Genomic DNA, 23,726 nt, shown 5'->3' with positions numbered 1-23,726 from the left:
TTTAGGATATTTACCAGTGTTCCACATGCAGTAGTATAGAAAATATTAAGCTAAAACAGCTTTATCCTTTTCACCAACAGCTGAGACACATCTTCACACAAGCAGTGTAGCTTAGCAATAATTTAATTTATCAGTCACCTATTAAATTCATCCATATTGTTCACTGAAACAACTATTTTCACACATGACTGTTTTAACATCCTCAGCACACACTGGTGACATGAGGGATGCAACAGTGGGAACAGAGGGCACGAGCAGTGGGGAACTGGGGGCAGTGAGCATGGAGTGGAAATGGTGGGAGAGCACAGGATGGGAGTGGTAGAGAGCAATTGTGAGATGAAGTGGCAGGAGAAGAGAAAGAAATAAGTTTGGGAGGTGCAGAGAGAGGCTGTACAGTGTATGGGAAAGATCAAGAGAGCCATATAGAGTCGGGGTAAGGGGAAGATATATGAAAATGGGAAGAGGAGATCTGATTTGCAAGACAAGGACAAGAGGAGATCTGATTTGCTTAAGTCCCAATAACTTACCTTTGATCATTGCCAATCACTGCTTTTGCTGTGCAAAATATACTGATGAGGCAACAAATTTGGAAATTTGTGGTAAGGTCTTATGGGACCAAACTGCTGAGGTCATCAGTCCCTAAGCTGACACCCTACTTAAACTAACTTACACTAAGGACGACACACACACCTACACCCAAGGGAGGACTCAAACCTCCGATGGGAGTAGCCACGCAGACCGTGACAAGACGCCTCAGACCGCATGGCTACCCCACGCGGCCCAATGAGGCAACATATTATGTCCACCTGCATAATGCAACATGCAGCAATTCTGCATGGCATGCATTTGACGAGTCCTTGGTAGGTTTTTGGTGATATGTGGCAACAGATGTCTATGTACAGGTCACACAATTCCCATAAACTACGGGTTGGTGGTTTGTGAGTACAAAGCTGGCACCCGACAGCGTATCAAATGTGTTTCATCAGGTACAGATCTGGCACGTTTGGTGGCCAAGGCATCAATATGAATTTGCTATCATGCTCCTCAAACCACTGTAGCATAATTGTGGCCTTTTGACATTGAAAGTTATCCTGATGGAAGGTGCTATAGTCACTGAGGAAGACATTGAGCATTAAGTGATGCAGATAACCTTCAATAACGAACACACAGTCCAGGTGCCTTCGATTACTGCCACAGGTCCCATAAAAGTTCAGGCAAATGTCCCCATACCACAATACTGCCCCAAGTCGCCCAAGTCCTTGGCACTGTGCACGTTTTGAATAGTTGCTAGCTGGGATGATAGCATACCCAGACACGACCATCACCTTGTGCAACAACAAATGCAATTCATCTGACCAGTTGACACATTTTTACTGATTCATGGCCCAAACTCAATGATCCCATAACCAATGTAATTGTAATTTGTGATGTCATTTGGCCAATGTGGGAACATCTAGAATCGCCTTCAGTGGAGCCCCACGTTTGACAATGTGTGTTGAATGGTGTTGTCTGGAACTCTTGCGCCTGCACCACCATTTCACTCTGCCATCAGATCAGACACAGATCACTACCTATCCTGCTTTACAGAGTGAGCAAACTTTCGATTACCACATTCTGTGCTGAAGTGTGGATGTCCGACACTTGGCCATCTACTTGTGGTTTCATCACCCTTTGACCATTTTCCATACATGCTCATGACAGTATCAAGAGAAGAGATTCACTACTTCCAGGCACTGGGCCATAAAAACTGCACTTTGTCAAATTCTGCATTTGTGTGCTTTCCTTACTGTGTCATGTGGCTGCAATGCCACCAAGTGGCATTCAGTCTTGCAGTGGGCATTGGTCATAACGTTTTGGCACATCAGCCTATAAAGCCGACAACCAAAACCATCTGGTACAAAAAAAATGGCTCTGAGCACTATGGGACTCAACTGCTGAGGTCATTAGTCCCCTAGAACTTAGAACTAGTTAAACCTAACTAACCTAAGGACATCACAAACATCCATGCCCGAGGCAGGATTCGAACCTGCGACTGTAGCGGTCTTGCGGTTCCAGACTGCAGCGCCTTTAACCGCACGGCCACTTCGGCCGGCTGCATCTGGTACACATAAGATGTCATTCACTGAGACAAAGAGACAGAATAGAATCTGTATTGTCCTGACTAACCTTAGCATCTTGATAGAAATAGAGAATTTAGAGAACACTGTGATGCGTCATTGAAGCTCCAACAACAAGAACATTTCTTTTCATTTGTCGACATCATTATCCTCTATTATGTTATAAATAAATATTCCCATCCTATCCTACTGCCCCTTACAATCATAGCACTATTTAGAAAGCTGTATGGTGTCGACAGATGAAAAGACTTTATGATATAAAGCTTATAAGTTGTAGCCTTGGTGTGCACTATCTTTATACGTGCACAGGCAGTATCTCTAGTAAATGTATTTTTGCGCCAACAGACTTAGCTCCACATGTTGTCAGTGCACCTGAGCTTGTATATGTGATAGATTATTAGAACAATAGTAACATTGACAGTTCAGTACATATTTAACAGCATTTTACGATGTAATAAGTGTCGTACTCCTCGGATCTTGTGGGACTCTCAAAGTCAAAAGGCTGCATTTTGACGACGACATGTACTCGTGTCAGATAGTCTTATATTCTGACAGAATGTAAGTTATGTACATTTCTCACCAATTTTTATAATTACGCTACTATCTTAATGAAATGTTTGCTTAATTATGTATATACACCCTGTGCTTCACTTTTGTATTTTTTTGTGTTTAGGTAAATTTTGCAACGTTACTTGAAAATGGCCCTAAGGCCGAAATTGCAGTCGTAATAATAAATATTTTATACAGTCAATGGCAACTATGATGTCTTTTAAGAAATATTATATGACTGTGAATCCTAACCATAAGAAGTTAATCAAACAAGAACATTGGTTAGAGTACTTGCTTAACGTTACTAGCATATCAGTTCTCTTTGTCTGTGTTATTTATTCAATAATGTTGACTTAAAAATATACTGCTGATAAGAGCCATAATCATTCTGCAACCTGTGGTTCTCTCTCATGTTTCAACTAAAATAGTAGATCACATTGTTCACCATGTCATAAAGAATTCATGAAGGTGGTTTGGCAACTACTAGGTCACACATAAAAGTTTGCATCCTAAATGGAAGTTCATTTTTTTCCATCTTCCAACAGTTCTACAGCACTGCAGGTTCTGACAAAAGAAAAATATAGCATAATTCTGTTGGAATGGGACTTTTCCATTTCTATGCCCATACTACTTGAAGACGTAAAATAAAAACCACTGGGGCGAAAATCACAACTGTAAATGATGATGTGTGTGAATGTAGATTTATTGTTTCAATTTTTTAAAGTATAATAATTAAGGCTTGTTATTATTTCATGCTTAAATGTATAGTTGATGTATGATTTTCTCATGTTTAATGTGAAAGAAATTATACAAATAAAGTGAAAGGATTTTTAAGCAAACTACAGCACTACAGCATTAAAATAAATAAATAAATAATGTTCTTTACCCATATCATCGCTTGAAATACTTGTGATACAGCAATCAGCACCTGTAGGAATGTCTTGCACCTTCAGTTCACTTTCTGCATCCCACAGCCTGATGACACGGGCATCACCAGTCACAACTAATTGTTGTGATTTTTGTTCCCAGTGTGTCACCAGTCCAGCCCCTAAATGATAATCATAAACATTGCACAGATTATGTAGAACAGGGAAATATTTAGCAGAAATTGGGACTGAGGTACTGGTTTATTAATGTATAGGAGTGAACTAAATGGCTCATTTAAACATTCACTTACTTTCACTATTCTACTACAAGCAGAAACAATTACGACACAGCAGCCTCCGTGAGTTAAATGGTCTAATAAAACAGTTCCACAGAAATAACATATAATAATAAAGACACTACAATCACCAAAAGCAGGCAGAGGCTTGGGGTGTGAATGTAAACCAACTCTTACATGAGACTGAAGAGAACACAAATTTGTTTTACAGAGGTTATAATGTAACAATAACATGAGTAATTAGTAGCAGACAACATCCTAGAAACTCTGAAGGTAACTCAAAGATAATATTTGTACATTTCAATTGTTTTTGCCAGAAATATGTACTATTGTGAGCCTGAGCTTTTGGGCATTGTGTTCATGCACCAAGTGGAAATATGAGCATGATTGTATCCATGCACTGCATATGATGGATAATTTTTCCATATGAGTAGAACACATAATTATGTTTCATTGAGAACAACTAAATTTAACACTTAAGAATGTCTAGAATGCCAGAATGTGTAAAATTCATAAAAAAAATATTGTTACTTTGAAGGGGACTATTTTGTAAATTGGGACTGGGTCGCAAGCAGCACAGGTGGTGAGGGACCCAGGCCCATCTTGCTCAGTGTCTTTTCCATTGGGGCAGTGTTGGAGTGTAGTCAAAAATGGAATAAAGTTAGGTACATCTTTAAACTGTGATTTTTATTTGGCCTAACCAGCTGCATGCATTTAACAAATCACGATTTAATGCTACGACTGGTGAAGAACTAACCAGTCATTTCACCCCCTAAAGAGTCAAAACCAAACAGTAAATTTTAGAACAAGATTTTTTTTTTGCCACCACTTCTGGTTAACATTACAAGATGCAAATGGATATGTTGCAAGCTAACATGTACAGTGATACAAGCTGGCAACAGCAGCAGCTTGTACGAGGGTTGTTTGAAAAGTTCTCGGAATCATCACGAGAGGTCAGCGCTAGCACGAGATGTTCACGGGATGTTCATTGGACTGTTCCCTGCAAATGCGTGCCACGTCAGTGCTCTTGGAAGAGAGCTGTACTGGTGATGTGGCTCTGTTGTTGTTCCCACATAGTGATTTGCGAGGATGGGGGGGGGGGGGGGGGGAATTGAGAATTGAGCAGTGATTAAGTACTTTGTAAAGAAAGGTATGAAAGCAAAGGACATTCTTGCCGATTTCCAGAATACACTGGGGCGACTCTGCTCCTTCATATTCAACTGTTGCCAAGTGGACAAATGAATTTAAATTTGGTCGGGAGAGCTTAGATGATGATCTGCGCAATGGTCGGCCAAGATGTATCATTACTCCAGAATCATTGCAAAAGTGCACAAAATGATCATGGAGGAGCGCTGTGTAAAAGTGTGTAAAACTGTTCACACTTGGCAGACGTCATCTGGAAGGGTATATCACATTTTAACTGAAGAACTATAAATGAAAAAATTATCTACAAGATGGGTGCTGCAACTCTTGAAGCTGTATCAAAACTGCATGAGAATGGACATATCAGAACAATGTTTGACCAATTTTAGGAGAAACGTACAAGATTTTTTTGTGTCGGTTTGTAATGGCATATGGAGCTTGGGTGCACTACTAAACCCCAGAGACAAAAAACAATGAAAGCAGTGAACACATGCTGATTCTCCGCCACCAAAGAAAGCAAAGACCATTCCTTTGGCAGGAAAGGTCTTGGCATCAGTGTCCTGGGATGTGATGGGGATTTTGTTTGTAGATTATCTCCCCACTGCGCAAAAAATTACTGGAGAATACTATGCTAAACTCCTGGACAAACTGCAACAAAAGATAGATGAAAAAAGGCCAGGTTTTGCAAGGAAGAAAGTCATCTTCCATCAAGACAATGTGGACTCGCACATGTGCCATCGCCATGGCAAAATTACATGAACTAAGGTATGAACTATTGCCACACCCGCCTTAGTCACCTGATATGGCTCCATCAGACTTCTATCTCTTCCCAAAACTGAAAATTTTTCTTGGTGGACGAAGATTCACTTCAAACAAAGAATTGACAGTTGGAGTTAACAACTATTTTGCAGGCATGGAGGAAACTCATTTTCGAGATGGGATCAAGGCACTGGAACATTGTTGGAGCAAGTGCATTAATCTACAAGGAGACTACATTGAAAAATAAAAAAAAGTTTAAGTGATGTAAGTACTTTTTTTCTATTCTGTTGCGAGAACTTTTTCAAACCATCATCGTACAAAAAACAAAGATAAAAAAAGATCTAATAATGAATACATTCACCACACAAAACTATAAAATTATTAAGTTTTGCAGTACACTATGAAAATATTATGGTTTTGCAGGTGAAGAAGATTGGGCAGTTTCAGCTGGATCCTAAAAGCAAAGTGATATTCTGGTCTAATTAATTAAGCTAAACCCATTACCACTATCAATTACTTCACTAACAGCTTCATGTGTCAAGTTTTTTGTACTGATTAAACTGCTAAATGAAAAATCAGTGTAATTAAATTGTTAATTTTGATGAACTATGACATATAATTGCAAAATAGTTACATTAAATCTTGAGATAAAAAAGTCTAAGTCAATATACTGTACAATCCAGTAACTGTAGGTATAACCCCAGTTGTTTGTCACACCATGAGCACAAGGAATTAATCATTTTACTGCAGTTCTATACGGCTCAGATTTTGCATTCGGTACCCAGTCATTCAAGCCAGATAAATGTGCTGCTGTATGCTGGCTGAATTGAGAGATTGAAGTCCAACATGGTGCACAGTCCAGCACAATTTGAATAAACCAATCAGAGTGTGTGGGAAAGAACCCATGTGACTGCCTCCTGTCTCTGCCTGCCAAAAGACACTTCTGAGTCTCACTCTCTCTCTCTCTCTCTCTCTCTCTCTCTCTCTCTCTCTCTCTCTTTCTAGATCTCTTGTCTCTGTCTCTGTGCCTCTTGTACTGTAGCTCTCCTCCAGGGCAGATGTACTCTCTTGTAACTGGTGTCTTCCCTGCCTCAATCTCTTTCTATTATTCTGCAGTCACCCTGAAATATCACTGTTCTTTTTAACTCCTGGCTATCCACCCTGTTGCGCATGCAACTGGCATATGAGAGATTCTTTGTGGAGGGTCTTTTGTAACCCATATTTGTAATAATAACCTGACATTTTCTTGATTTTATGACTTTCATTCGCCCTGACAATCCACTTCTTCCATGCAGTCACATTCTACTCAGGCCATCCTGTACAGTCTGTTGATCAGAATCAGAGTTGTAAGTTCTATTTTTTTTTGTCTTTAAGGTGAACATTTAGACACTTCTGTATACTTTGCTTAAATGTGTACCAAAGTTGTGACCCATTAGCTTGACCATATTCAAAAAGACAGTGAGCAAGTAGACACCACATTACGTAAAGCATATGCAGGCCACGCTGGAGAGCTCTGGATAGAAGAACGTGCTGTGAATGCTTGGAGCTGACTATGAAGATATTCATTAATGACACTTTTACACTTTTATTTGCTTTCCAAAACAAGAAAACTCTACACTGTTTTTTTTTTTTTTTTCCCAACTTCCACCGACATAGAAGCCACAACGACATTACGGTCGCTAATACCTTCTTCTAGATTAACTTCCTCAAAAAGATCAGGTCTGTTTGTAGCCAAGATATCTAATATGTTTCCATCTCAAGTTGGTTTTCTAACCAATTGCTCAAGGTTGTGTGTTGAGAGCACTCCTAGAATAACTTCACACAAATCTTTGCTTCTGCCCCCTGTGATAAATGTGTTATTTTCCCAGTCAATGGATGCTAGATTAAAGTCTCCACCTATAACTAATGGATAATTTGGATATTTACTACCTAAGTACTCAAGACTTTCCTGAAACGTTCTGTGACGTTCGTTGCGGATGCTGGTGGTCTATAAAAACATCCTAATACAGTGGTCAATCCTTGTCTGATTGACAGCTTTATCCAGACTATTTCACAGTCCGACGCAGTACTGATCTCAACTGCGTTCAAACAGCTTTTAACTGCAATGAACACACCACCTCCCATAGCATCAGTCCTATCCTTCCTAAACATTGTCCAATCAGAGTCCAAAATTTCACTGCTTTTTATGTCTGGTTTCAACCATCTTTCGGTACCTAATAGAATATTGGCATTGCTACTGTTTATTTCAGAGATTAACTCGGGGATCTTGCTACAGACACTTCGACAATTTACTAACATGAGCTTCTAAGAGACTGTGTATACATTCAATCATAAAAATGCTAGAAAGTACACTAAGATGACTGTTCAGTAATTATGACGGGCAGCAAGAGAGGGCTGATGGTCTAAGAAATGAGAACTACTTGCCATGGCATATTAGTGAGTGTGTGTTTTTAGACACTGAACTCTGTCATCGTACTGTAACATTCAACTCAAGGGTAAGCAGTTCACTAGATACCTGTTCTTGCAATCCGTTGGAAGACAGAAAATGACAGAGTTCCACAACAATCTCAAAGAAAATGACATGGGAGTAGATGCAGATGTATCTACTCCCATGTCATTTTCTTTGAGATTGCTTTGGGAAGCTGTCATTTTCTGTCTTCCAATGGACTACAAGAACAGGTATCTAATTCAATTGCTTACCCTTGAGTTGAGTGACTTCGATTAAATTTGTCACAGTACAAGAGTAAAGTTCAAAGTCTAAAAACACACACTCACTAATATACCATGGCAAATAGTTCTCACTTCTTAGAGCATCAGCACTCTCTTGCTGCCCATCATAATTACTGAATAGTCATCTTAGTATGCTTTCCAGCATTTTTATGACTGAAAGGATACACAGTCTCTTGGCAGCAGCACTTATTCATTGAACTGAGAGTATATACAATCAAAGGCAGGATGAAGGAGACTAATATTAAAATGTGGAGCAATGTTGATCCTACAATGCTCTATGGACTGTGCAGGCACTTTTCTTTAAATGTAATGTACTAGTGTAAGGATTCAGATGATTTGATTTCAACACTGTTTATTGCGGAACACAAAAATGTCTTCATACTCTGGAATGGGAGCATCTGTGTTTGGAGACATAAGGAAGACATCTTGGATTGTCATGTCAGAAGATTTACACTACTCTTTGTGTAGGGAATACTTTGAAGACGATTACCAGAAATATACTTCTTTTGTGTTAGATTCTGTTCACTGCATTTTCTGGAAGATTGCTAGAACTTGCCTGTATTAAGCTGTTCATCCACTGCTGTCAAGTTGATTGACCAAGCTGAAACTTATTGCAGTGTAAGGACAAGTCTTATGGTAAATAGTCAATCATGAATATGCTATGACAAAAAATTCCTTAGCAACGTAAAAATTCATTTCTTTCTGCTGAGGTTGAATACCTTAGGGTAGCACTGTAATGACTGCAATATTATGTGTTGCTAGGTAATTTTTATTCTATTATTTTATATTAGGATTAACGTTTCAATGTTTGTCTCAGATTTTTTAACTGTGCACAGTTACTTGCTTTTTGGTCAAAAATTTTTTGCCACACCATATATTTTTTTACATAAGACACATCGAGCCACATGATCTTGCTGTTTCACTAATGCATTGTGCAATATCCGATTTTGACATTTTAAGATAGTACTTCTATATTGTATTCTGAATTAGGTAGTGTACTAACTCTAATTTTCTAGCTCTATGTTTGTTTCCATCATATCTGATAGGATCCATTTCCCCACACATATACGAACTTCCCTATTTTCTTAACTTCTCAGTCTTGTTGTAATGCATCTATCTCTCTGAGATTAATGTCCCACATACTCTGTCCTTATTCAGAAAATTTTTAGACCAGTTCAGCAAGGTCATACAAATTATCCAGCATGCTTAGAGTAGCATCTCAGCTTTGAAGTAATAAGATGAGGTCATCAGCTAATGCTAACCAATTAAGTTTTACATTTTTAACTTTCCTTCCAAAGTAGATTTCTTGTATTTCTAGACCTGTTTTCATGTTCTCATAATATTCTCCAAGACAATATTAAAAAGGATTAGTGGCAATTCATGCCCTTACTTGACACTTGTCTTTATTTTGAACAAGGCTATTCCAATGAACTTTACTTGTGAGAGTGTATGTCAGGGTTTGTTTGAATGATTGCTCTCACTTTCCTACCAATCTAAGACTCCCCAGGATGTTATATAATCTCTGCCAGTCAATTGCGCCATATGCATTTTTAAAGTCAACAGAAGTGACCACGTGTTCTGACTTCTTAACTTCTTACAGCCCACTTTCTTACAAGGTTTTTAAAAGTTATGTATTTGTTCCATAAACTACCCCTCCTTCTTGTCTGTCTGTTCTCCAACTTTGTTTAGTAGTTATTTTGAGTGTATCATGTAAGTGATTTTAAAATGCTACATGGCCACCCTAAGGCACAAGCACAAGGAGTTGTTCTGCAGCTGATGAGGGCCTTCAGTACTACACCATCAGAAGCTCCCCTCATTATTCTGGGAATATGGCCAGCTGTCATCACAACAGAATACCTCACTGCAACACATTGTATACTTCAAGATAACTGACACAAAGTCCAACGGGTTCCAGATTCCATAATTAGTTAAGTCTTTGAAACTGGATAGATAAATTGCTGCATAACTGGGACAGTGGACATAAGGAACACTGAACACACAGTGTTCACAGCACACAAATCACAAGTTTATCACAAAAAATGGTTCAAATGGCTCTGAGCACTATGGGACTTCACATCTGAGGTGATCAGTCCCCCTAGAACTTAGAACTACTTAAACCTAACTAAACTAAGGACATCACACACATCCATGCCCGAGGCAGGATTCGAAGCTGCGACTGTAGCGGTTGCGCCTAGAACCGCTCGGCCACACCGGCTGGCCAGTTAATCACATCAACTGCAGCAGGGGTGCAGTAATTTTTATGACTGGACATGGTCTTTACCCCCACTATTTACACACAGAATGGGAAAGAGATCACCAGCACAGTATGACAAAGATAGCTTAAGATATCTACAGCATGTGGTATTAACATGCCCTCTCTAAGCGGAAGTTAGGAGGGAAGATTGCCTCAGGGCAAAACATAGTTACTGATATTGAGACTTACATTATTAAACCTTGCATTAAACAATATATTTAGGAATAAATTAAACCTGTTTACAATAGATATTAATAACAGTGGCAGTGGCATAGATTTATGTTAACAGGAGAGAGGAACCGATTGATACTGTAGTTACCAGTGACAGAGGATGTGGAAGCAGACATCAGTAGTGCAAATGATGACTTGTATTGTGACATGCAAGTGATGCTGGTCACAAATAAGTTCATGAAAAAGACAGAAACAGTGTGTGACCAGTCAGAATTTCTATCACGGACAGGCCCCACTCAGAAAGCAACCACATCATACAAACTGGCTGTCTGTCTGTATGACTGATCAATGAAAACACTGGTCAGGGACAAGCTGCACTATAAAATGGCAAAGGCTGGTTAATGGTGAGTTTCCAGGAGTTCTACCAAATTGTTTCCTTTTTATGCGCAATATTTCAACAACCGAGCCAGCCATCTTCTTCACACATTGTGAGTTTTGCTGTTATGTGTATTCATTGCCTGGGCTTCAACCAGACTGCAAATTTTTGTTCTTCCCATGCCACTATTTATAGCCAAATCAAATTCCCTACACCCACTATGCTCTTTGATGCTCTTTTGTTTCTTAGAGCTCACATTGATATTTCATGAAATGCAAACTTTCAATGTTTTCCTGCTCTGGTGGATGTGATGACCAATGAGATTGTGATACAATGAGTGCTGAGCCCGTGTTATTAAAATTTAACCCTCTGTCACTGTTTACTAGGTTTTCTGACATCTTTATTTCTAAGGATTGCTTAATTATGCTACCTCAGAAACTAAGCATTGCACCATGGTAGTGGTCTCAATGTATCTCATTTCATGATTATACTTGAGGCTGTGCTTGGTGACAGCTGATCTGCCTGTTTTAGTCAGGTGTGTCACTGATGTTCCTTGCATCTCTCCTAGACCATTCTGATAGTCAGCCCCACATAAGACATGCCACATTCTCATGGGATGTGATACACACTCAGATTTTGGAGAGCACTTTTTATCTCAGCTGAAAACTGCAAAATACATTGGATGCTATGTTTCTTTCCAGATATTAGGCAGCATAAGATAGAGAAGTAATTTTTGGTTTCTCTTCCTCAGTCTCAACCTCTTCCTCAAGCAGTCTTGATTTTGACTGCATCACCCGTTCAGTTTGATGATCTAAGTACCTTTTCTTGTGGAACAGTATTCATAGGTGTTGTAATTCTTTGGTGAGGTTCTCCTAATCTGAAAGTGTCTTAGCTCTATTGACCAGAGTGTCCAGCATGAAAGTTATGTGTGACAGATGGTGATGGCTCGAGGCATGGTGATTCAGGTCAGTGTGCTTGGGTTTTCTACATACACTGTGATATAGGGATACATCCATTCTTCTCTGAAGTAACACATCAAGGAAGGGTAGTTGCCATCTTTTTCAAGCTCCATTGTGAGTTTTATATTACAATGGATGGAGTTTAAATGTTCCAGAAATTTTGAACCTTTTCTGCTCCATGTCACTACATCATAAATTTGTTGTCCATGAACCAATATAGATGTGTTGGTTTCAACTTGGCAGAGTCTAGTGCTTTTACCACAAAGTGTTTCCATTACATAGAATATCAGTGTGAGATCTTTAAAAAAAGAACATAGTGGAGTTCGTGATTTGAACTTGGCTATAAATAGCGGTGAAAGACAAACAATAGTTCACAATCTGGTTAGAGTCGAAGCAGCAAGTAACATAACAGCAAAATTTGCAGCATAGAAATTAATTTCTCAGTATGTTGATGTCCCTAAGAACGTGTTGCTATGAACAAGTTGTACCCTCATTTGCTAAAATCAGACCTCACATTAACACACCAGTGGAAAATAAGATGCACTGTGCAAGCCTGTCTTTAGTATGAGATAATCAGTGATGCCCAATGAATACTAGATGTCACTTCAAAAGGGCTTTTTCACCTCCACCTTCATGGGTTGGTTGAACTCTCTGCAAATTCCCAGAACTGGGATGACAATGTGAAATAATCACAAGCTGAATCAATGCAGCTGAAAATGTCTAAACACCAGTAAGAAAAATGAATGTCACTGACAAACATCTGTATGTGGATGCTGTGATGATCCCTGCTAAAGGGCTACATTTCACGCTCACTCCAGAAATGCTACCAACAGCACATTACATCAGCTCTGTTTTGCAAGTTGTAGCTTCTCTCCAATTGGAAGCAGTAAAACAGGTTTGCCATGAAACCTGTAGAGAAATTGTCAAAGTGCCAATGCATTTATGGTGTGGAAACATGAAGCAGAAAAGGTTCAAAATTTCTGGAACATTTAAAATCTATTCATTGCAATATAAAATTCACAATGGAGCTTGAAAAAAAGGGAAAACTACCATTCCTTGGGACATCAGTTACGAGAAAAACAGACAGCACTGCTTCACAATGTATATACAAAACCTATGCACAATGATCTCTATCTCCAGACTTTGAGAGCCATTACCAAATCCCACAAAGAAATTTGGTGCTAAACACTCTGGCCCATAGAGCTCAAACACTTTCAGATGAGGAGAACCTTGCTGAAGCATTGAATAGTATTCTGAAGGAAAGGGTACTCAGATCATCAAACAGAATGGGTAATGCAGTCAAAATGAAGAACACCTAAGAATAGGGTTGAGATTGAGACCAAGGAAGAGAAGCCAAACATTTCTCATCTTCATCTATATCTATATGATTGTTTTGCAATCCATTACTAAGTACCAGGCATACTGTTCATCAAACCACTTTCAAAATATTTCTCTACCATTCCACTATCAAACAGTGCATGGAAAAAACAAACACTTAAAATCTTTCTGTGCATGCTCTTAGTTCTTTTATTTTATTATGATGATTGTTTCTCCCTCAGTAAGCGGGCACTGCCAAAATATTTTCCCATTCTGGAGAGAAAGTTGCCAAACGAAATTTTAAAAGCTCCTGCTGCAATGAAAAATGCCTTTGTTTTAATGATTGTCACCCCAATTCTAGTATCATATCTATGGCACATACTATTTTGTGATAACACAAAATGAGCTGCCCTTATTTGGGGTTTCCTGATGTACTCCATCAGTCCTACCTGATATGGATCCTACATCACAACAGAAACACTTCAGAAGAGGAAGATAAGCATAGTGTAAGCAGTCACTTTAGTAGTCCTGTTGCAATTTCTAAGTGTCCTGCCGATAAATTGCAGTCTCTGATTTGCTTTCCCCACATTATCTATGTGGTCATTCCAATTTAAGTTATTCATAATTGCAATACCTAAGTATTTAGCTGAATTTGTAGCCTTTAGATTTTGTAATTTATGTGTAAATTAGAGGATTCCTTTTAGTAATGACGTAGATGACATTACACTTTTCATTATTTAGAGTCAAGTTGCCACTTTCCACACCATACAAATATCTTGTCTAAATCATTTTGTAATTGGTTTTGATCATCTGATGACTTTATGAGATGGTAAACGATAGCATCATCTACAAACAATGTAAGAGGGCTGGTCACACTGTCTCCTAAATCGTTTATGTATGTCACAATAACAGGGAACCTACAACACTTCCTTGGGGAATGCCAGACATCACTTCTGTTTTACTCTATGACTTTCTGCAAGTTACTATGAACTGTGACCTTTCTGACAGGAAACCACAAAACCAACAGCACAACTGAGACGATCCTCCATATGCAAGTAATTTGATTGAGGGTCAACTGTTTGGAGGGGTCTCATAAGCCTTCAGGGAACCTAAAAATATGCAATCGATTTGGCATCCCTTGTAAATAGCACTTATTAAATCATGTGAATTAAGAGCTACCGTATTTACTCGAATCTAAGCCGAACTCGAATCTAAGCCGCATCTGAAAAATGAGACTCGAAATAAAGGAAAAAAAATTCCTGAATCTAAGCCGCACCTGAGATTTTAGACTCAAAATTCAAGGGCAGAGAAAGGTTTTGGACTGCACATCCAAATCGAAACAAAGTTGGTCCATTGTAATATGAGACACAATTTAGGTCGAATGAATGACGATACAGCTACAGTAGTTTGGTTCGAGTCATAAGCTCAGCAGTTAAGCTTTACCAGGTAGCCATTGCTATGCATCAGGCGCTCCGTCCGTATTTATATGGGTACCCTTCCTTTTTCATGTGCTTTGTCTGGTTTGAATTGATTGCTTATTTTTCTTTGATCTGATAAGTGCCATTCTCTTTGTTATAGGTGTTTGCGTCACTCTAAGCTGAAAATGCATTACTGTACTGTGTCATGCATTGTTTGTCACATTCTGATAATGAGTGTTTACGGCCTGTCGCCGCTTGCGGCATGGCTTGCTTTTGTGCACGCTACCGCCGCTTACAATAAAAAAAGAGAGGAATCGTCTCATTAGCGAAACAATGGCAAGAGACTGCTATTTTTTGTTACTTACACTGCTGCTTTCTTTGATAATGCTCAACAAGAACCAAATAATAGACTGTGTATGATAGACGTTCTGAACGAGAGTTTAGCGAAAATTTTTCTCCGTTTGAAAATCTTTGCAGACGCCTCTTTAGTACATTACATTCTGCACAGAAATTAGAGTTGTCTTAGATTTAAAAATCTATTAAATTGCCGTGCTTCATTTCTGACTGTATCTCTATTCAGCATAAAAATAATACGAATATAAACATGACATGATATGTATATTCTTCCACATTTGCTGTTGTCTCACTCTAGTTTCGTAGTTTATTAAGCAGACAGGATTTAAATGAGATAGCAGCAAACACGAAAGAATACATGGCAAAATTTTTATATAATCGTATTATTCTTTTGGTGAGGAGAATACTGCATGCGATTCACAATTCATAAAAGTTCCTATTAGCAACCATCTCTTCTCTTAGGTAGGAAAAAATTTAGAACGTAGATTTGGCCATATTGACAAACATCCCAAACAGTCTTGCCAGTCAGATTTTTGTAGTACATTGAAATGCTGCTACATTCGAAGATGAATATGGAATTTGTATTTACTTCGTTGAATAATGTATGAAAATGCAGTGGTCGAAACTCGGGGCGGAGAAAAAAAAAAATCTCATCTTCCACCTTTTTTTTAAAATTTATTTACTGACACAGAGGTTTTGGCACCAGTATTTATCTTTGTGCGTGCAAAGCATGCCTGTGTAACGCTATATATATTCGACGGCAGAAGTTAGTTGTGGTGGCACCTACCAACATTTTTCAGAACTTCCGCTTACTTTGCACTTGATTCTAAGCCGCAGGCGGTTTTTTGGATTACAAAAACCGGGAAAAAAGTGCAGCTTAGATTTGAATAAATACAGTAGTTGTGTTTCACGAGGGCAAAATTTTCTGAAGCAGCATTGGCTATTTCTCATTAAATCATCTTTTTTGAGGTAATTGATAATGTTTGCAGACTGTATATGTTACAGAATCCTACTGCAATTCAACATCAGTGATGTGGGCCTGTAATTCAGCAGATTACTATTATTTTCTTTCCTGGGTATTGGTGTGACTTAGGCAAATCGCCAGTCTTTACGTATGGATTTTTCGGAGAGCGAGTGGTTGTGTATGATTGCCAAGTATGGAGCTACTGGATCAGCATACTCTGAAAGGAACCTGACTGGTATACAATCTGGACTGGAGTGCCTTACCTTTATTAAGCGATTTAAGCTGCTTCGCTAGACCGAGGATACCTACTTCTTCTAAGTTACTCATGTTGGAAGTTGTTCATGATTAGATTTTCTAATGAAACACTTCGATTCTTTCCATCAATTCTGTTTTCCTTCCCCTCAAAATTTTTATTTTTTTCACAAATATCTTCGAGATTATCACTTATATGGTGTGTGCACAGTGCCAAAAATCACAAATATTAACTCGGAACTTAGCCAACTTGTCTTTATTATCCAATACGTTCATTTACTTGATTGGAATTCATAAGCATGATTAGTTTACTTAAAAACTATGCTAATTACACATACCATTAACAGCAAACTTCATTATCATTGTTCATACGTAGACATATATCCCATTGCTAACTTTCAGATAAAGTAGGCTAATGCGTGTCTGGGAAGTAAGGATGAATTTGAATTTTGTGCCATTTTGTCATACTACAGAAGGCAACTATGGTTTTTTCATGTTTGTTATCTGTGATCCTTCACATTAGTAGCCTGATAGCTTTTGTGTGGTGAGTGGTGGTGTCTGATGTTTATTTTTGTCATGGAGCAGTACATCCAAGAGATAAGAAGTTAATACAAAAACGGTGATGGTCCCATGGCAACCATTTGTGAATTGTGTATGACACTAAGATGCAATGCTGCTCCAGGTGAATCATCAGTTCAGAAGTTTATCCGGACGTTTGAGACCACAGGTTCTGTTTCAAAAGTTAAGAAAACAGGACACCGCGTTCTGTTCAAACACAAGAAAACATTGCGGCTGTGGATGTCAATGTGACTGTAAGCCCCAAAAAATCAGTTCACCAATGAGCTCAACAACTGAATTTATCATCGAGTTCACTGCACGAGATCCTTTCAAAAGATTTGAAAATGCATGCGTACAAGATTCAAGTTACAAAAGAGTTGAAGCCTGCAGCTCATCGAAAGAGACATGGATTTGCTCAATGGACGGTGGCTCGACAACAGGAGAAAAAGAGCTTCACAAGAAGAAGAATTTTCTCAGATGAGGCACAGTTCCACCACAATGGATATGTCAATAAGCACAATTGCAGAATTTGGGGTAACGAAAATCTGTGGGTGACTGTGGAAGATGAGATGCATCCACAATGCACGACTGTGGTGTAGGTTCTGACTAGGAGTAGTAATCAGCCTGTGCTTTTTTGAAAATGATGAAGGAGTTGCCGTCACTGTGAATGGCAACCACTATCAAAACATGCTTTCTGATTGGTTTTTCGCTGTTATTGATAAAAATGCTGATTTTTGGTTTCAACAAGATGATGCAGCATGTCACGCATCCTGTGATTGCTCTGCTGAATGAAAAGTTTCCTCAAAAAATTATTTCTTTGCATGGCAACCAGGAATGGCCCACCACATAATGTGATCTTACACCATGTGACTTTTTTTTGTGGAGATTTGTGAAATCAAAAGTGTACTGAACAAACTACAAACAATACACCAGCTGAAGAATGAAATTAAAAAATTTATTAATGGCATTCCACCGGACATTTGTGAACACGTCATTGAGAACTTCAGTGAATGCATTGATTGTTGCCACATAGCCTTGGGTGGTCATATGGAGGACATAATTCTTTTGCACTCATCTAGTTTCAGAGTAATCAGCATTCTTATCTAAACCATTGTTTCTGAAGTAGAATACCATATTTTGGCAAATTATACAGCATAATTCAACAGCAATTATTGTTTTATCTGAAAGTTTGCATTTAGAAAAATCTTCTTTTACTATCCATTTGCTCAGAAACATATATCCTTAATTTAACTTGTAAAAATACAGTAAACAAAAATAGCTGGATGTATTTGTAATTATTAGTAATTATTATAACGTCTGTTGTCTGCTTGTGTCTGTATATGTGTGGATGGATATGTGTGTGTGTGCGCGAGTGTATACCCGTCCTTTTTTCCCCATAAGGTAAGTCTTTCCGCTCCCGGGACTGGAATGACTCCTTACCCTCTCCCTTAAAACCCACATCCTTTCGTCTTTCCCTCTCCTTCCCTCTTTCCTGATGAGGCAACAGTTTGTTGCGAAAGCTTGAATTTTGTGTGTATGTTTGTGTTCGTTTGTGTGTCTGTCGACCTGTTAGCACTTTCATTTGGTAAGTCATATCATCTTTGTTTTAAGGTATATTTTTCCTTCATGGAATGTTTCCTTCTATTGTAACAATATATTTGTAAAGATTGACTGTGAGCACAGGTAAAGATGCTGATAATATATGTGCAGAATTATTAAGAAAAGAGATGGAGAAGAGTAATGCAATTAAAAAATTAAAACCAAAATACTGGAGAAGATATACAACCAAAATATAATCAGAGAAGTGAATATGACATGGAAGATCAGAAAACAGGAAGAGAAATTAGGAGCAAAGTTTCAGAAGGACAAAGTATTACTGAGGAGCAAAATCAACAGCTGCTAGACATCTTGTTAAAGCATAAGAAAGTATTTCGTATCAAGCCTGGGAAAGTAATGAATACAATAACTGCCATAAATCTTTTAGAATGAAACCTTATACTGTGTCACTAGCCACACAAAACGCAACTGAAGAGCAGATGCAGAGGAGTTAAGACTGGAATATTATACAGTGAACCCCGCTTTTACACTTTTCAAGGGACTTCAAAAAAATGGTGTAAAATGCAGGAAAATGTAAAATGTGGGAAATAATGTTTTAAGCTGTAAAAGTTACGTATAGGATGCACCCTTGCACTTTATGTATGATGCATGTACATAACAGGCGTCATAAGACTTGTCAGGGACTTTTTTATTATCTAATAAATGTTTATTATCTAATAAAAACCGCTGATGTAACTGGAACTGATAACTCTCTTGGAAATGGAAATGTTTGACTTAATTTCAAACATCATAATCGATGTTTCTGAAAAGCCTGCAGCTGTCATTCATTATTTAAATAATGAAATACTGCACTAGCTACGTATTTTTTCATGCTTAGCACGACACATTTCGAGAATTTTTTCTCGTTGTCAAGTGCAAATATGTAAATAAGTATTTAGTATAGCGTTTGAATATGTGTTAGCTGCGTCTCTTGCACTATACTCATCTTTTTGAGGTTATCAGGTACTGTGCCTCATCAGTTATGTAGAAACCCCCCCCCCCCCCCCACACACACACACAAATCACTCAGATTGTTTGTTTGTGTAACATCACAAAAAATACATACATTAATGCTCACACACACACACACACACACACACAAATCACTCAGATTGTTTGTTTGTGTAACATCACAAAAAATACATACATTAATGCTGCACTTGACCACAAGAATAAATTATTGAAACACATTTTGCTCAGCATCAATACAATAAGTAAGCGGCGCTGTGTTTACACTAAAAACGTTTGAGCAAAACAAAGTGACTGATGGTGTCAACTAGCGCTCCACACAGCCATACGCCAAAACACGCTAAATATGGTTCGACGATGATCACAACAACGAAACTGCACTTGCACAGTAGAGACAGTTCGAAAATGGTTGTGATTGGTCATGATATCTTCATTCAAACGAACCTAGTTTCTCCCATCAGCCACCACACCATGTAGAGCTAGGCAGTGGCGGGAGATACAGCATGAATTGTTACAGCTTTTACTCATTTACCTGTTCAAATCCACTGAACAGAGTGCCCTGGTGTCAAGAAACTTAACCACCTAATATTTGTAAACACTACTGGACAGCCAACATTATACCACCATCATATTTTCTCCACAAGCATTTTTTTCATAATGCATAAATCGCAGGAAAATTATAAATACGCTGATGCAAAGTCATGTGCAAATTAGCATTGTGGGCATAGGAAATTTGACAGAACCGATAAAAAATCTCGTGAACCATGGGAAAATGTTAATTCCGGGAATGCAGCTCTGCAACAAATCTCACGGTGATCTCTCCATCACCATTCCAGAACATTACAAATCCACTGAACAACTTTGCAGAGGACTGTGAAACAGAATACAAAATTTCTTTCCTATAACCTGCAAGTGGCTTAACTCTTACAGTGGGAAGATAAAGTGATTAGGCGCAATTTCTACACATTATTGGACTGAATTGACCATGATGACACATTTCTGATAAATTTTGTGATGTTTGATGAGAAGCAGTTTCATCAGAATGGGTTTGTCTCTAAACAAAACTTCCAATATTATTTTGGCCCAATCCTATGCACCTCACTCATGAAAAGGCCCGTGGTACCCTAAAGGTTGTCATCTGGTATGCTATTGGACAGTTCACTGGAACCTTGGACCATATTTTTTGAAGACAGAGGCTCGCCTTACATGGAAGTGGACAGATGAATGTCAAGAGGCTTTTTATAAAATTAAAACGTAATTTAATGAAAAGAAGAACATTATTTCATTGGATATCAATTACTCTTTTTTGTCTTTTAACTGACAGTAGTTTTTAAGCGATTGCATCAGAGCTTTTCCAGCTGATTAAAGATTACCGTATTTACTCGAATCTAAGCCGCACTTTTTTTCCGGTTTTTGTAATCCAAAAAACCGCCTGCAGCTTAGAATCGAGTGCAAAGCAAGCGGAAGTTCTGAAAAATGTTGGTAGGTGCCGCCACAACTAACTTCCGCCGTCGAATATATGTAGCGCTACACAGGCATGCTTTGTAGGCACAAAGATAAATACTGGCGCCAAAACCTCTGCGTCAGTAAATAAATTAAAAAAAAAGGTGGAAGACGAGCTGTTTTTTTCTCCGCCCCGAGTTTCGACCACTGCATTTTCGTACATTATCCAACGAAGTAGATACAAATTCCGTATTGTTCATCTTCGAATGTAGCGGAATTTCAATGTACTACGAAAATCCGACTGGTGAGACTGTTTGGGATGTTCGTCAATATGGCCAACTCTACGTTCTGAATTTTTTCCTACCTTTGAGAAGAGATGGTTGCTAATAGGAACCTGATGAAATGTGAATCACATGCAGTATTCTCTTCACCATAAGAATAATACGAATATAAACATTTTTTCACGTATTCTTTCGTGTTTGATGCTATCTCATTTAAATCCTGTTAGCCTAATAAACTACGAAACTAGAGTGAGGCAACAGCAAACGCGGAAGAATATACGTATCATGTCATGTTTGTATTCGTATTATTCTTATGCCTTGTAACGGAACTGAAATGATGGTGGGCTGACAGTAATTTGGAGCCCGCACGTCGGAAACGGGCGCACTTGTGTGAGACTGCCAGGGAGTGCACCCTGATGCCATATATTGGCGAAACTGGGAATTAGCGCTACCTGTCAGACAATGCACTAAGCTCTCGGAGTCAAATGTATTCTTTTTCTTGGTAATTATAAGTTATTACTGTATAATTTAATGTTGTAAAGCGCTAGTAGTAAATCATTACAACTGGTATGAACTCCAGGGTAATAATTATAAATATTCTTAAATACTAAATGATTTCGGTAAAAAGGTGGTAGGGGAACGCCCCCACTCTTGGTGATATGAGTGTAGCTAGGGGTAGCTGGAGACACAGGGACTGAACAATGGTATGGCCTGGGGAGTGTTGACGTGATCGGGCGTGCGTAACTGTGCTCACGCAAAAGTGATTGTACAACAGAGAAGAGGCGAATATCGTCGCCGTTTTTGGAGTAAAACGCGACGAATGGTTGTTGAAGCCGCCTCTATGCCACTGGGGCTGATTGTAAGAGTTCCTGCGCCCAGATTTTATGGCGGACGTGCAGTAGCTTATACGAGTGCTACAGCTCGTAGTTCCAGCCGCCATTAAGGGCATGAGGCGTGAAGAGCTGCATTAGCCACATGCATCTCACCACCAGCACCGACACGTCTACCCAAGGCAAGACTGCTTGCAATTGTTAAGTCAAACTTTGTATACATGTAAAAGGAGAATACCAGTTTTCTTTTATGCAAGTGCAGAGGACAGAATATAGTAATGAGTAAAATTACGATGCATGTTGTTCACTGTAAAGTGTAGTAACCTCAAACATAGTGTAGTGAAATCAGACTGAGGCCACCATCGCCTCTTTCATTTACAATTCTTTTGGTTGTAGAATACTTTAGCATATAAGAATGTTGAAAAGAGCAATGGTCACACCAGAATGAGTTGCCTATTTATAGTTACTTAAATTTTTCTGAGTAACCTTTCAAGTAAAGTCACTTAACTAATTCTGTATCAATTGTCCAAAGAGTAATATCCAAAATCATTAAACAAGTTGAAGGATAGAATTTTGCTAACCCAAGTTGCATAAACTGTCTTGGTAGTAATTACCAAGCCAACTCACAGAAATTGAGAGAGTATTTGCTTTGTAGAATCATCTAGAATGATCAGAAATAGTAATATTCAGAATTAAGTTTAAATTCAACTCAAGCGATTTCACTTTGAAACGAGCCAAAAATTGATTTATTCTTTTGCTCCTTCAGAGCTGGCGACCGTAGTTATAAGTATTTTCAGGAGGATTCGACGGTAAGTCTGCTGCTCTCATCGTGCTGATAGGATTATCCACTGCTGCTAGCAGTGGTGATTGGATACATAAGCTCACTACCAAGTTAAGTGGGTCAGGTAGGCAGTGTTACCATGTGAACTGTAGGGCACTGTAGGCCGTGGATCGAACCCGTTCAATCATCACAGCTCTTAGGGAAATAGTCCGGTTAGGAGTGTACTAATCATTAGGTAAATACTGGCGAGTAACGGTCAAAATTCTATACGCAAGTGAATTTAGCAAGGTCCTCGTAGCACCTAGTTAATGTGGTGTAATGGCGAGGGTAGGAATGGAGTAAAAGTGAGCTGAGCTTGTGGCAGCTGTGCTGTATTCAAATATTAACAACGTGAATTCACTACTACCTCTTACCATTAGGACTGAGCTATTTACAGTTAAAATACGTAGCAGTAAGCGCAAAGGCGTGACAGCTACAAGTCCGTATTGGTTTTATACATACGGAATTAGGAAGCGGGTCATTCCGTCAGTGGAGGGGATTAAAACAACCGAGTCAGTTGAGAACATACCCCATTTACTGATGGAAAGATTCGGCAGTTCGGTCGCAGCCTAATAGTGATACAGTCAGAAACAAAGCATGGCAACTGACTAGATTTTTAAATCTAAGATGATGCCTAATTTCTGTGCAGAATTTGATGTACTAAAGAAGCGCCCGCAAAGATTTTCAAACGGAGAAAAATTTTC

The 23,726-nt window shown here is 38.7% G+C and overlaps 1 protein-coding gene across 1 annotated transcript in view; it reads right to left on the bottom strand.

The window, feature by feature from the left end:
* Positions 1–23,726, bottom strand: part of LOC126162875 (regulatory-associated protein of mTOR) — a 307,137-nt gene that overhangs the window by 12,881 nt on the left and 270,530 nt on the right. Inside the window, exon 22 of the mRNA XM_049919663.1 lies at positions 3,553–3,714. Coding sequence (XP_049775620.1) covers positions 3,553–3,714 — 162 coding nt within the window. The remainder of the gene's footprint in view (positions 1–3,552; positions 3,715–23,726) is intronic.

The sequence above is a fragment of the Schistocerca cancellata genome, chromosome 2 (genome assembly GCF_023864275.1).
Source record: "Schistocerca cancellata isolate TAMUIC-IGC-003103 chromosome 2, iqSchCanc2.1, whole genome shotgun sequence".
Taxonomy (NCBI): domain Eukaryota; kingdom Metazoa; phylum Arthropoda; class Insecta; order Orthoptera; family Acrididae; genus Schistocerca; species Schistocerca cancellata.
This window is presented reverse-complemented; position numbering and strand designations above follow the sequence as displayed.